We start from the raw sequence: 16,545 nt of genomic DNA on the forward strand, positions 1-16,545 counted from the left end.
TCCATTTCTTAGAGTGTACTGTGGTTTCTTCATGAAAAGTGACAAATTTATCACGAAACGAAGTCATATGGTCTGTGGCACCATTTTCCATTACCCAAACGGTATTTCCGTGACAAGCTTCGTTTCTTAATCTTGTAGTTGTTAATGCCAAGTGTTGTAGCCGTGCTGTGCTAGATTAGTTTCTTTCTTCAGAGGTAACAGCCCGTAACGCAGAGTGTTTCATTATTTTGGAGACTGCGGTAGCTGTCTCATGTACTTCTTCATGAGTACAGTCACATGCAACGTGTCCAAACTCCAGACAGAGATAACAGCGTCGGTTGGAATAGACTGGTTTGTCTCCTCTTGATGGTAGGTTTCCGCGTGTATCTCTTCTATTAACGCTTGCAGGTTCAACTGGCTGTAATTGCTGGCGAGAATATCTACCTCTACTTCTGCCTCTAGACTGACGACCTCGTCCTCCTTCTCCTTGACGACTATGAATTATTAACGCTTTACTTTCACCTTTAAGCGAGTCCGTTTCACCAAAACTGGAAAGCTCCAATCTCCGTTCTTCTTCTAAGAGTTTGGCCTTTAGTAATAATAATAATAATAATAATTTAATTGTTAATGGAGTTCCTTCATCTTCACTCTTTAACGATTCAGAAACGTCTATTGGGCTTGTACAATTATTTTCATGGCAACGTACTCGACATAACAGTTGATCAAGTTTATGTATCTGTTACAATGGGCAAATAGCATTAGTAACGTAGCCATTATCCCCTCTGAAATAGCTCTATAGCTTTGCGCGTGCTTGCAACTGATATTTATTTCAGCACGCGCATTCTTAGGATTAGGCTTAGCTAGTTTTTTTGAGTAAAAGAATTTTACTGTTGCTGCTACCAGTAGGTAATGAATGGGGGCCACGATTCATATGGGCATATAGCGCCCTATGGGAATTAACATTGGGAGTACTCCCTAACACAGATATAAATTTAGAGTGAAAATAAATTCAACGTAAGATAAAAATATTTTGCCGTAAAATAGCGTTAATTCCCTGGGTGAGCTTGACGGGAGATATGCGTCTGTTTTATAAAAGAGAATTTCGGTGGAGATTTGTTCGAGAGATTTACCGGAAAATCGCGATGGGAAATGGAATAAGAAAAATTCGAAGACGGTGCACACGTTAATGAGCAATTATTCTTCGCAATCGAATTGAGATTTCTTCAAGTATAAAGGGTATATAATGATGCCTTAGATGTCTAAACACCATTTCAATACGAAGTTCTCTGATATATCCAAGCTATTTAAAGAGCAACTACAATATGTAAGTATTATTCTATACACGCAGTCACCCCGAAACGTAAGCATTTAATATTTACTGTTCGGGGTGTTTCAGTCTCTCTCTAAAATTAAATAATTTTCTCAAATGTATTTATTTCTAATCCAGTAAGAATGACGTCTATTGTAGCAGGTGTTTTTTTGAGAGCGAGAGGGAAATTTATTCCTAAGGAGATAGCGTTCTACTTAGTAGAATCTGAAGAACTCGACGTCTTCAATTTTAAACCACCCATCGCATATGAGGAATTATCATACGCTGATAAGAGGCAATGTTCATGGATATCGAACAATATTTCTGACCTGAAGTGGGATGATGGGGACTTGGAATACTCGAAATTGAGAGACGTAGCTCAAACGATATTAGGGAAGGGAAAAACGTTCTTTACTAAAGACCTAGAGAAAGTGAATTTTTTCACTGCGTTTTTGGGTTTGCAAGTTGTTAATATTGAGGATTTAGGTTGTCCTAAATTAACGACCCTATCGGATCCCATTCAATTAACCTGAAAATATCATTTGAACAACGGTAACTGCGCACTCTTTAAAGCGTATAGACTCTTTTTTTGGGTGAAAAATTATTTTCAAGTACTTTAAATTGTATAAAAAATAATCTACAAATAAAGATTTTTTTGAAAATAAGTGTCATTCTCGAGTGCATTTTTAAAACTTCCATTACTATATAAAGTACAATTTCTCTATGAATATCATTATTAATACCAACCATCCTAAGCAAGATGTCTACGCAAAAACCTACACCATGCGGATTGAAATACAGCGCTGTCATTGGACCTATTCCCGGGCGACCCGGTCTGGAGATGTGCTTCAAATATTTACGAATTCGGGTGAAGAAAAACCATAGTTGGTACACTGGTTTCTACGAAGACGAAGGAAATGGTAGTATCATGGTCCACTTACCCTACCACCCGAATATCGCCAACTGTCGAAATGGTCTAGGTTTCGACAGCGATTATATCACTGTATGTATTTACTTTTCCATATATCCTTAAAATTGTGTTGGTATGTTCTGGTGTGCTTTACATTGAATTTTAATATCAGATCGAAAAACTGGTATTCCCCATCGAGGGTGAACTGGACGATGATATCGTATCCCTCGAGGCCTCCCTAAACCACCCACCCGGAGACATACCTTTACCATCTACATAAACCCCAACCACCGTCGCTCTCCCTAAACCAATCATCAAAACCTCAACCCCATCATCCAAGGAGCAGTCTAAATCTACGAATGTCGGGAAAATAACGAGGGTAAAACGGAGCCGACGCGTTGTCCCTAAGAAATCCCCGACGAAGAAGAAGCCAGTGGAGGAGACATCCGAGTTGGATGAGATCACAAATCAGGAACGCAAATCCATGAGGGAGTCTGAAGCTGTCGATTCAAGTAGCGAGGAAGAGCTACCAATGATTTTTGAATGAAAAAATAATAAACATAATTAACATATTTTAAAACCAGTATTTTTATCATCTTCAGAATAAGCTCACATACTTACAACTGATAAATATAAAACCTTATAAATACTAAAAAAAATTTAGATAAGACATCAATCAAAGTGGTGGTATTCATAAATCACCATGTTCACATGTACCGTATGTTCAAAAAATTTTACGCGAAAATTTAATCTTAAAAGACACGTAGAGGAGCAGCATAAACATAGAAAGTATAGTTGTGCGACTTGCGGATTTTCATTTGCTCGAAGCGATCGATTGAAAAGACACATAAAACTTGGCCATACTAAAGGTCCGTCCACACTATGGCTTTTTTTCGCGTCGCAAGGTACGTAACGCTCGCGCGCGCGATACGTCACTACGCTCGGATCGTTTACACTAGCCCTCGTTTTCACAAACTTTTCAGCAATCCGAGAGTTTCATTGGTTGAACTTTTATATCTGGGTTAACTTCAAACCGTCCGTCGTCTGCTGAAAAATTTTCTTGGTATTGAAGGAAGAAATTAACAGAACAATGAGTGGCAGGAATGATTTAGCAATTAATGAAGAGGAGCTTATTTCGGAAGTGAGAGGTTTCCCGGCGTTATGGGATGTAAAGCTTCAAATTTACAAAAATATCCGAAGCAAAGATGCAGCTTGGATAAGAATATTCGAAAGATTGAATTATTCTGGTGGGTTTGTCAAAGGCTTAGCGTTTGTTTATATAGTGTATTCGGTTCTTCTATGATTCATGGATAATTTACTACTTAATATTATTTTCGTCTTAGTTGAAGATTTGAGCGCAAAATGGAAGGCACTCAGAGACAAGTTTGTGAGAGAGAAAAAGGCTATTGAATCTACCAAAACAAGTGGAAGTGGCACATCTACCAGGGACATATGGGAGCACTTTGAATCGATGGCCTTTTTAAGCGATTCAATCAAACCTAGAAAGTAAATATGACTGATGTTATTATTGTCAGAATGTGTAAATAAGTTAAATTTGTTTTTGAAGAACTATTAGCAACACCACTAGTAAGAAACGGCCATTCGATGTGGAAAAAACTAATTTACCGAAGGAGATAGACACACATCCGGAAGAGATTTTAATAGAAACAGGAGTAGGAACATTTATTATTGATGACGTTGTGCAAGAAGCTGTTGCTGACGAAGATACTTCAGAAAAAACCTCTTCGTCAAATGATGCTACGTCAAATGATCCTAAATCGTCTGGCTCAGATCGAAACTCGAGTCCACTGAATTGTTTTAAAAATGCAAACAAAAATGTACACAACAATGATAAGAGTGACTTGAACCAAAATACTCCTAGCCGACCCAGCAAAATGTGTAGGATTAGCAAAAAAGATCCTTACGAACAAACTTTGTTGAAAATATGGAAAGAAAATAATGAAAAAATTAACAAATGCACTGAAAGGTCTGAGGATTCGGAGGAATTATTTCTTTTAAGCATGACGAAGGATTTTAAATTATTAGAGCCAAAATTTCAAAGAAGAGCAAAACAAATATTTTTAAAAACTTTGGACGATTTATTATCTGAACAATAAGAGGAACAAAAGTCTAGAAATTTAATCCCCTAAATTCATTTATGATTTGTAATCTCAATAATTAAAAAAGTTATTCATTCAATTCGTCTTGTACTCGACTTTGCCAGGCAACTTTTCCATTTCCGTTGAAATAATCTTTCAAGTAATCTCTAATAACTTTATTAATTTGTTTACGTCCTCTAGTACCCTGACGTGGAAGTCTAGTTATATTGGCGTTTATGAGATCTTTTCTCCAGTCTCCTTCTTGCAATCTTCCATCTTCGTCTATGTAGTCCGAAAATTTATAGGGACAGTATGTTTTAACATTTAATTCTTCTTCGTTATGCATTAAAAAATTGTGCAAGCATACAACTGATTTAATAACTTCACAAGCATTGTGTGGATTAAGGCTAATAGCGCTTCGCAAGACCCTGAAGCGAGCACTAGAAATGCCGAAAGCATTTTCAATACAACGTCTTGCGCGAGAGAGTCTGTAATTGAAAATATCCTCGTCACGAGGAAGGCACCTTCCGGAAAATGGGCGCATTAGGTGGGTTTGTATGGGAAACGCTTCATCTCCAACAAAACAGAAGGGCAAATCAAGGCCATTTGGTTCTATCTTTCTTGGGGTTGGGAAAAAATCATCATCCTGTATCGCTTTTCCCAAAACTCCTCCATCACTGATCCTCCCATAGTTACCAATATCAACAAAATTGAAGATATAGTTTGCATCGCATGAAGCCATTAATACAATACTGTGGTGTCCTTTATAATTATAGTATTGTGATCCGGCATTGCGAGGAGCTACTAACTGCACGTGTTTGCCGTCTATAGCACCAACACAATTTGGGAAGTTCCACTTCTTAAAAAAGTCGAGAGCAGTTTTTAACATGTACTCTGTCGTCATAGGGGGTAAATAAATAGGCTGAAGTACATCCCATATAATTTTGCAAGTATCGGGAATAATGTTTGCCACAGTTGACTTTCCCATTCGAAATGCCAGTGAAAGAGATCTGTATTTATCACCCGTGGACAAATATCTAGAAAAAATAGAAAATTAATTGTAAACACCGCTTGCAAGATCTGAAATATCTTTACCTTAGCGTTAAATACAGTCTTTCTTCAGCAGATATAGTTTTTCGCAAATGGGTCTGTTGTTTTGATAGATTTGTATTAACTAAGCCCAGTAAATAATCAAACTGAGAAGGGGTTAGGCGACAATATTGAACATAAAGCGTGTCTTCGTAAAGCTCATTATATAGCCTAAGTTTTGGTATTAAATCGTGGTAATCACCAGCTCTTTCTCTCTCAGCAAAAACTTCACGAACCCATATTCTCCTTCTCCTGGATTTTCTTTTTCGGTGATTAATTAATAAAAGCGGAAAAATCGTCAGATTGTTTATTTCCATTCGTTTTCGCAAAACACTACTAACCGGAGCCATTTTTGTTTTCGTGCCGACGACTAGAACTCAAAGCGCCTGCGCCAAACAGGAGCTCTCTGATTGGCTGCGAGGCTGCAACCTTCGCGAAAATCTTTGACACGGCTTAGCTTCGACGCGAATATTAACAATGTGGACGATCCGAGCGAAGCGACGTACCGCGCGCGCGAGCGTTACGTACCTTGCGACGCGAAAAAAAGTCATAGTCTGGACGGACCTTTACAGTTTTACTACCCCCATTATAGGAAAGGCCTATCAATTTTTTCACGTTCGCGGTTTCCAAATCATGGCTAGGACCCTTGTTTTTCTTTCAACTGAATACTTTAGAATATACTTTGATCGTGTTAACATTTTATACTGACTCGGTACAGATAGAAACGGTTTTTCCCATAATTTCAAAATTAATTAAAATAATCTACTTAGATTTAATTGTTTTGGATGAAACTTGGAAAAGAAAGACCCTGACTAGTTACTTGTTAATTTTGTTGTATTCCGAAAAATAACTTCGCTGTAGTTTTTAGGTAACTGGAGGGGAAATATCACGAAAACCCCCATTTTAATCACTAAGGGAAATTTAGTAAAAGCATGTGATTTTTCTTTAACATTATTGAGGGGTGTCAAGTCTTATCTAAGAGAAACCCTCTAATATTTCTTACTGATTAAACTTCGGGTCACTTCTAATTTTATGTTTACTTCTACAAATTATAACAGGAATCTTTTTAGCTATACACTATACTGCAGATGTAAACCTAGCTTTGAACTCATTATCCCATATTATACGAGATGTAAATATAGGTTGAATATTCCGATTTGCCCATGCAAATGGGGCTAGCTTATTCTTTATTTGTATCTATTTACACATTGGACGAGGACTATATTATGGATCTTACAAATCCACTACAGTCTGAATAACAGGAGTTTTAATTTTATTTTTTAATGTCCACGAAGAAGGAAAGTACCATACATACATATAATTGTTATGAAAATTAAAGTTTTAGACAAATTAAGTGTCGTTAAGCACGTTCTAGATTTGTTATAACAAAAACATTTCTTAAATTTGTTTAATTATTTTATAATTTTTTATTGGTTAATAGGAACCATTTGACCCCCGTAAAACGGGTCTGATTGATCGAAGTGAAAAAAAGGGAGGCTTTATTGGTGTCGTTGATTTTCTCGGACAAGATCTCTACTTGAACACCATACTTAAAGAGAAAGGAGTCTTGGCTTCAATGTACCAGTTAGTCATGCTTCCATTGGGATACATGGTCAAGGGTAAGGTTTGAAGAAATTTGAAAGTTATACGAAATTTGATCGTATTCTATTTTTATTAATGAATGTTTAAAATTTTATCCATGCATTTAAAATGTTAGAGAAAATTAGATCATTAAGATCAACCCCACGAAGATGACGACAGATGGCCATAAATTCTATTGGACGTCATACCACATGACGGGTTCGCCCAATAGTTTTTAAGTCCTCTGTCGTAATTTTTTTGGACACAGGTCTAACGCATAGGGTGTTATAAGAAAATTTAATACCTTGTATGTTTTATAGTATTATATAGGATCATTGGACTTCTAGCTTAATATAATTTTATTCGTGTGTCCAATAAATAAAATGCTCTTCGATCTTCATTACTGACATTATCTTTGTGAGGTTAAATTAACATTGAATTAAAATTATTCAATAAAGATGGCGAAATAGATCAAGCAAATTTTGGGAAGATATACATGAGTAAAACCGCTCTAAACACAAATTCGTTCGTGTTCGTTATGTCGTATCCTTTCGCTGTCGAACGCGACTACAAACTTCGAGAAACGTTTAACATTATGTGAGTTGCGATATTTTTCTGACAAACTTGTTTTCCCATTTCATTATTGATTATCAATATCAAAAGTCTGAAATCGTATCCCAGAAGCCTAAACCCTGATTATGAAAGTATTGCTAGCTTTACAGATGTGATTCGGTATTTCAAGATAAAGGGCTGCGTTGAACAATCCTCAACGGGAAAAATCAGTTTAGTTAATTTTGGCAACGCTACGTCAATAAGTTGTTCAACGCGTTTCGATTCGCAAAGAACAGAAGTTTAACTAATTTCTTTAAAACTTGATTCGTTTCCGAAAGAATTGGGCGAAAGGTTTATTAAAGCCTATTTTAGATTGGTTCTTTTTAGTAATAGCTCTCTCAAAATTTGGTAAATTAATTCTCTGTAGAGTGAGCGGATGTGAACACCTCAGCACGTTGTTACAAAGGACCTATATTTTAGCAACAATTCCACATTGCTCATAAGGGCAATATTTATACATGTTTGACTTCCACAGAATTCTAGGATGTGGCCAAATTAAATAGTTTTTGGGTGCGCCATCTGTTGGCCAAGTTAGCCTCCTAGTGAGATAAAGAGTGTTCTGGCATTTGTAATGTGTAAAGTGCTTCATTCCTATGTTCTGTTAATAGGTTCATTAGTGAATATCATACAAGTCCATTCGGTCTGCGTAGATGGAGAAGGGTTGGTAGCGTTCCAATGGTAACCATGACGAAATGTCAGTAGGTGTAGCTGCGAGATGGTAGAAGTGCTTCGGACACGTTAGTAGTTTAGCAGGAATTCTTAACTCATCTCGCCTCCGTCGCCATTGTTGTGTCCGAAGTGGGTTAGAAGTGACTAAACGTAATGTTAAAGTTCCAAAATCATTTATTGACAAACTAGATTATTGCGCGTCGTATATACATGGAGAATTGAAGTAAAATTGTCGTACTACATAGCTATTAATGAACTGGATACCTTTACACAGACAACCGGTCTTTTTATACAATTGGAAGATATTTTTTACTGATAAAACAACGAGTTAACGACTAGCTTTTTACCTCTCCGTGTGACGTAGTCCAGGAGAGGTTCTGTAACGGCCGTGTCTGTCTGTCTGTCTGTCTGTCTGTCTGTCTGTGTGTGTGTCTGTCTGTCTGTCCGTTGTTACACCCACGTGACCGCGTTCGCAGTTTGCGTATCGGAGCAAACGTGTTCGCCATTTCCGAACTGCTTTCACAGTCACGGAAATGGCTCCTCTACTTGAGTTCTCACACCACCATCTTCTGATCTTTGTCCATCCCACATGAACACCAGCCTGGTACTTATCTGGCTTCCAACACCATCATCTTCTGTTCTTTGTCAATCCCACATTGACACCAGTCTGCACTTACACTGGCTTCTAATCACCACCATCTACTGGTCTTCCGTCTATTCCACATAGACACCAATCTGTATCATTGGCTTCTACTCCATTATCATCGTTTGGTTTTAGGATATACGCGGCGATCAGCTAGGGTTACGAGAAACGTCTAGCCTCCCTAAGGTGGGATCGGCCACCAAAGGTTTTCGCAATTGCGCTTTTTCCTTACTATTATAATGGAATCGAATCGTATATATACCCCAAAATTTGAAGAAAGCGGGAAGAGGGGTACCCTTCACTTTAAACGTCAATATTAGCAAAGTTTGAGAAGATAATAGGTATAACTTTATTTTAAACGACTTAACTATTATTAATGTTAATTATTGAAGATTAAAATAATTAAAAATAATTATATTTATTTAAATATTAAAGATAAACCTCTCGTACAAAGAGAGATTATCAATGCCTCCTGTATCAACCAAGGCCCGTGCATGCGATATATTTCCTTCATTGCCTCCTATATCTACCAAGGCCCGTGCATGCGATATATTTCCTTCATTGCCTCCTGTATCTATCAAGGCCCGTGCATTGTGATATATTTCATTCATTGCCTCCTATATATATAAAGGATGAGGGCAAAAGTGTTTTCATTGGATAATTTTGTTTATATAATCTTCTCGACACGGAGAGGTAATATTTTGGTTTTCCCAACTTGTTTATGCTATTATAGTTAAGTTCAGTTCGGTTTATTCTAGATGTAACACACTTAAAAATTTCCTTTGGCGGTAAAAGTGTTGCCTTGTGAAAAAAAAGGATTTACTACCTTCAAAAGTTGGGCAAGTTGATACAACGTTTTGAGCCATCGATCTGCGTCAAAAAGTTGGATCGTCTGAAAGAGCCTTTACTTAAGCAACATCCTTGAACTCAGTGGAAGTGAAACATATATAAATATTGTCACAATGAGCTTTGTGGAATTTTTGCTAAAATTTCGGTCCTTTGTAACATGGTGCTCAGGCCTCCAACTCTGGGCTACCCATGTGAAATTTCACCTCTATTTCTTATGTTTTGCGTACACGATAAAATGTTGGTAATAATAAATATTAGGTATGACACAATACATACATTTCTCCATTTTGGAAGAACACCAGTTATTCTTCTCTAAGTAAATGTTTAACGTTTTATTAGGAGCGCTCATAGCTTTGAAACTGTCCCACTGGGCTCCATGGATTTCGAATTCAATTACAAACTACGGCAGTTTTTCTGGAAAATGCCACCAGACGAAGTGAAAGGATTTAGTATAAAAACCTTGGAGGCTGTATTTAAGATTCTGGTTTACGGAAATGCTTTGGCATTTCTCGTATTGATTGGGGAACTTTCGTTTCAAGTTGTGAAAGCCTCAAAAAAACGCAAATTTTAGAAATTTATGGCGTGAACCTTTTTTGGTCAAGATCTGGTCTATTACATCACAAAATCCGACAGATATCGTTCACAGATTGCTCTGGAAATGTAATATGCATCATTTCCGGATCCGCTTAAACATTTGTTTTGTTCTATTTCACTTAGTTGTATCTACGAGGGATCTATCGCTCTATACAGATCAGTTGTGAGCGTATATCGAGCTGAGCACTCTAAAAAATTATAATGAAAATCTGAGCGCCAGTTCATCTAGACCTAAAAATGAAACAAAACTTTTCAGAGCAGTTATTAAAATACACCTTTTTTGAATAGTTTCATTTTTAAAACATCTAAAGAAATAATTTAAATCTTTGGAAATGCCTTAGTAATATTATAAAATTTTTATTCCATCTTAAGAGGCATTCTTAACATCTTCTATAGAGAAATAATTTAATCAACGCAGATCTAAGCAATCTGATCACTCTAAACAGAATCTATAATTCAAAAATTTTTAATCTTAACTCTTAATTATCTGCATATTTTAATTTCATCAGTTGAAGTATTATATACTTACTTAATCAGATTGAACATTTTGAACTTAATTAAGCATTTTAATCTTTATACATGGAAATATACCAATAAATGTAAATCTAGATTATTATTATTATTTTTGACCAATGGTTAGTCAATATCCAGAGCAAATCACTTGAAGTAGAGCGAGCAAACTTTTTACGAGAACGTCACTCTTAACATTTTTATTATCCGTGTCCGTCTTCAAAATGTCAACATGAAATGTAGAAACTACCTTGCACAACAAAATCGTACGTTTCAAACAATTTCCTAAATACTTAATGATTCATAATAAGGATGAAGACTATGGCTGGTTGGCTTGACAAGAGCCATATTTCTAAATGGTTGCCCAAAAACTATCAAAATAAAATTGTAAACACGAGTTACTCTCTCCAATCCTTAAATAATGAAGTTATCTTAGATCCATACGTTTCTTGATACAAGTGTGCTTTAGTATTTGCATGAGTAACCGCCACTATTATTTTTACGATACTTTTTGATCATTTTTAAATTCTTCTAATTCAATATAAACGAAAAAAAACAAAGTTGAAATCTTTGACAAATAGTTGTATTTAAAAACCTGATAAAGGTAGGAACTATCAATAAAAACATTATGATTTTAAATATTATCAGAAGTATATAATACTTCCTTTTTATAGAAGTGTACTTCAAAGCGTTTAACATGGCAACATTAGGTGCAAGGTTCCTAAAACGAATCACATACGCGATTTAAAGTACCTTCACCATATTAGCACTTCACTATTTCCCAACGCGTGCTTACGGATTTTTGTCTCATGTCAAGACGAGGTTTAGGTTTGCGGATTGATTACTTAGGAGTTAGTCCCACATAGATCTGGATTTCACCCCACGGTGTCTTGCCCAACTGAAGTTTCATTAGCAAAATTAGCATGAAAGTTAACATTAATTGCGAGCCTTTGAGAAGTTATGTTACAAAACTAAAATATTATTATTTGTGTCATCCTTTATCTATTATCCCTTTCTGATGCTTCACATTAATTGTTGTTGCTTTTATCGTCAGTTCTACGATACGGTTATTAGTATCAAACCGGCTCACCAGTCCAAAACTAACTTTTTATGTATTTTATGTCTTGCAAGTTCAGCATGGCCTCTTACCTATTAGGCTAATAAAGATACGTATCCGGGACTATTTCCTTGTAATTCTTGCAACTTCGGTTCCTTCTGAAGAAGTGTGACAGTTTCCTACACAAATACTTCCATAAAAGAAAAGTAGTTCTCAATATAGAGGGTGTTTCTCGAAAGTCTGGCACAAATTAACAGGCATGTTCCTTGGGTCAAAAGGAGTCCGAAAGGTCCTATCACGTTTTGGGGTAAAGCGCTTCGTTGCGACGTTATGGGCTCTCAAAACTAGGCCGAAAAACAAGGAGATTTTGCAGAATTATAGCACTAGTATTGTGGTTTTGACCCAATTGTTTTCGATTATTGAGCATAAGGCAATGATCGAAATAAGTTCAAACCTAGTGGAAGACCGTGAACGTGTTAAACGGCCAAAAGCGTTAATCCCTTTGTTTTTATAGATGATTGTAATTAAAGGTAAGGAAAGTAACTCAGATATCGGTTACTTGTTTGTTCAGATGTTCTGGTAACTGACCAGTCTTTTATTCTTTATTTCAATTAGATACATTACTTTTACAATAATTCGAATGAACCCCTTAAACTTTATAATAATTCGAATGAACCCCTTAAACTTTATAATAATTCGAATGAACCCCTTAAACTTTATAATAATTCGAATGAACCCCTTAAACTTTATAATAATTCGAATGAACCCCTTAAACTTTATAATAATTCGAATGAACCCCTTAAACTTTATAATAAATCGAATCGATTCCATTAATTTTACAATAATTTGAATCGAACCCAATACATTTACAATAATTCGAATCGAACCCCATTGCTTTTACAATAATTCGAATCGAACCCCATTACTTTTACAATAATTCGAATGAAACCCAACTACATTGTTCTACAAAAATTGTTCAAAATGGGCACCATCAACGTTTAAGCAAACTTGTGCGCGTCGTTTGAAAGATTCACGAACACGTTCGAAGATTCCTGGCGTGTTACGGATGCTATCACATCCATCAATTATCCTTTGTCGTAAGTCTTCGACATCGCGAACTTCACTTCGGTATACCAAGTCCTTGAGATGGCCCCAAAGAAAAAAATCGCAAGGGTTGAGATCGGGAGATCTTGCTGGCCACGCAACAGTTCCGCCTCGACCTATCCACCTCCGCTAAAAACCAATTATTCTGTGTTGGTCTAAACATTAGGGTAGTTTTCAACGTCAGAAGTTGTAGGTTTTTTACAGACGGCTTAAATGTGTCTACCTTAACGTGCTTCATGGCGTACGTGCACATTTGGAAGGTTATCTGGAACTAATCATGGTCTACTTCACGAATGCAAAGTACAAGTTTCCAATCGACAAACATTTACGGCAGTCGACAGACGCTTGAGAGAAACCGGGAAACTTCAACCGTTGGGACCTGAACCTTGTGCGGCGATTGTTCCCGAGGATGTAGAGGACACGGTTTTGACAATTTTCGAAGATGATCAACAACCAGTACCAGGAACGTCGGGCGGCAATTGTGCGTTAACCATGTACTCGTCTGGAAAATCCTTCGAGCACATCAGTTCCACCCATACCATTTGCAATAGGTACAAGCTTTAAACGAAGCTGATTATCCGAGACGGGTCGATTTCTGCCAGTGGTTTGTAGCACGGGTAAATGACTTAGACTTTCCGCGTACTTTGCTAGTTTCCAACGAGGCCAATTTCTCGCGTGACGGGATACTTAATTTGCATAACTATCACGAGTGGAAGCAACAAAACCCGCACGCGACCACTGTCATGAAACATCAAGTTCAGTTTAGTTTGAACGTCTGGTGCGGAATTGTAGGAGATCATTTAATTGGGCCTAACTTTTTGCAACCGAGGCTAAATGGGGAGGCGTACTTGACCTTTCTGCGTGACAATTTACCGGAGCTTTTAGAAGACGTACCGTTACGACTGCGACAAATAATGTGGTTCATGCAAGATGGCGCATCGCCCCATTTTAGTCTTCAAGTTAGAGCATATCTTGATGTCGCGTTTCCCCGGAGGTGGATAGGTCGAGGCGGAACTGTTGCGTGGCCAGCAAGATCTCCCGATCTCAACTCATGCGATTTTTTTCTTTGGGGCCATCTCAAGGACTTGGTATACCGAAGTGAAGTTCGCGATGTCGAAGACTTACGACAAAGGATAATTGATGGATGTGATAGCATCCGTAACACGCCAGGAATCTTCGAACGTGTTCGTGAATCTTTCAAACGACGCGCGCAAGTTTGCTTAAACGTTGATGGTGCCCATTTTGAACAATTTTTGTAGAACAATGTAATTGGGTTCGATTCGAATTATTGCAAAAGTAATGGGGTTCGATTCGAATTATTGTAAATGTAATGGGTTCGATTCAAATTATTGTAAAATTAATGGAATCGATTCGATTTATTGTAACATTTAAGGGGTTCATTCGAATTATTGTAAAAGTAATGTGTCTAATTGAAAAAAGAATAAAAGACTGGTCAGTTACCAGTACATCTGAACCAACAAGTAACCGATATCTGAGCTACTTTCCATACCTTTAATTACAATCATTAATAAAAACAAAGGGATAAACGCTTTTGGCCGTTTAACACGTTCACGATCTTCCACTAGGTTTGAACTTATTTCGATCATTGCCTTATGCTCAATAATTGAATACAATTGGGTCAAAACCACAATACTAGTGATATAATTCTACAAAATCTCCTTGTTTTTCGGCCTACTTTTGAGAGCCCATAACGTCGCAACGGAGCGCTTTACCCCAAAACGTCATAGGACCTTTCGGACTCATTTTGACCCAAGGAACATGCCTGTTAATTTGTGCCAGACTTTCCAGAAACACCCTGTATATATATATATACACGGTTTACGAAAGAAGGATTTGACGACTGGAAAAACCCAAATAATTTGTCGAAAAAACATGGAGAAAGTGCCTCTCATAGACAAGCGATAATTTCGCTGCTCGTTTGCAAAACCAAAGATGCGCGTGCTGATTCTCAACTTGTAAGCGAAATTGAGACCGAATAAAAATTTTGGCAGATACTTTTGGATAGAATTACTTCTGTTATGAAATCTTTAGCAGAACGAGGTCTTGCATTTCGGGGCAGTGATGAAACTATTGGTTTACCTCATAGTGGAAACTATTTAGGTTTGTTGGAATTTATAGCCAAATTTGATTTTTTTGGTTCTGCATATAAATATGCATGCAAATAAGGCAAGAGAACATACATCGTACTTATCAAAAACAACATGCGAGGAATTTATCGATATAATTGCATCATGTTTACTGGATCATATTATTTGCGAAATTAAGAAATCTAAATATTACTAAGTATCACTGAACTCATCTCTAGACGTGTCGCATGTAGACCAACTCACTCTAATAGTGCGCTATGTCTTACCATCTGGACCAGTGGAAAGGTTTGTGAAGTTCTTGGATATGGAATGTCATTACTATTATTGTTATTATTGTTGGGAGAGGGGGGCTCACGCCCTAGCACAGATGCCAGAGGCATATTGTTCACCCTCATGTTCAGGCCTTGAAGAGGCCCGTGGCCGCAACGTAGCGTAGAATTCGCTCCACCGTTAAAGAGGAGACCGGCGAGGGCTCCTCAGTGTGTGAATTAAAGTGTTCTAGTCTAAGCGGGGCGAAAAAGTCGCACTCTTATAGTACGTTAGAAGAAGTTTCTTCCTTCTCCCGGCACGACCGGCAAGGTGGGTCGTCAGCAAGGCGCATCAGATGGAGGTGCCTATTCAGCCGACAGTGTCCGGTCAGCAGACCAGTGGCCAGCCTAATATCCCATCTGCTGAGCGCAATGAGGTCTCTTGCCCGAGACCTGCAGGGGCCATTGGTAAACAGTTTGGTCTGTCTCTGGCCCTCCATTTTATGCCAGAGCTGGTTTTGAATGGCGGTCAGCCTGTCATGCAGACTCCGTTTAGCGTACCTGTAGGGGATGGGGACGACCGGCGCCGGTCCCAAGAACTTGGCCTCTGCCCCCTTTTAGCAAACCTATCGGCTTGCTCATTGCCATGATGCCGCTATGCCCCGACACCCAGTACAACTGGGCCCTGTTGTGGGACGCCAGTCTCGCAAGCAGATCAAGGCAACTGCGCACCAGTTGAGAAGTGATCTGACACAGGTTCAGCGCTTTCGAGGCGGCCTGACTGTCAGAGTAAATTCTCACATTCCGTCCGGTATTCCCTTTATTGATGCAGTAGTCCGCGCAATAACAGATCGCAGCAATTTCCGCCTGGAACACCCAGAGAGTCCCCAAGGTGGGACGCCGTTACCTCGCTGTCGGTAAACATGGACTTGATCCAACGGCCAAGAGTGTCGCTGATACCAAATCTCTTAACAGCTTCAGTAATAACCGAGCTGGAGACCTTGTCAAAGGCCCCCTCAATATCGAGGAAGACGGCCAGTGAAATTTCCTGAAACTCGAATGCCCTATCCAGGCAATTTGTAAGGCCGTGAAGGGCCTTCTCAATGGATTTGTCTTTTTGATAGGCAAAGTTTGAAGAAGAGAGAGGAGTTATCGAGATTACTCGTCTCTAATGTACCTGTCCA

The 16,545-nt window shown here is 38.0% G+C and overlaps 1 protein-coding gene across 1 annotated transcript; it reads left to right on the forward strand.

Annotated features, from left to right (window-relative positions):
• Window positions 1–2,048: 2,048 nt before the first annotated feature.
• On the forward strand, window positions 2,049–2,770 carry LOC149656808 (uncharacterized). Its single transcript, XM_089844639.1, has 2 exons — window positions 2,049–2,291; window positions 2,371–2,770. Exons 1-2 carry the CDS (start codon window positions 2,049–2,051, stop codon window positions 2,476–2,478), a joined length of 351 nt encoding a protein of 116 aa, XP_089700765.1. The 3' UTR covers window positions 2,479–2,770.
• Window positions 2,771–16,545: the final 13,775 nt, after the last annotated feature.

This window comes from Phalangium opilio, unplaced genomic scaffold, assembly GCF_054372755.1.
Source record: "Phalangium opilio isolate 3A_F unplaced genomic scaffold, DU_Popi_V2 ptg000077l_1, whole genome shotgun sequence".
Classification (NCBI taxonomy): Eukaryota; Metazoa; Arthropoda; class Arachnida; order Opiliones; family Phalangiidae; genus Phalangium; species Phalangium opilio.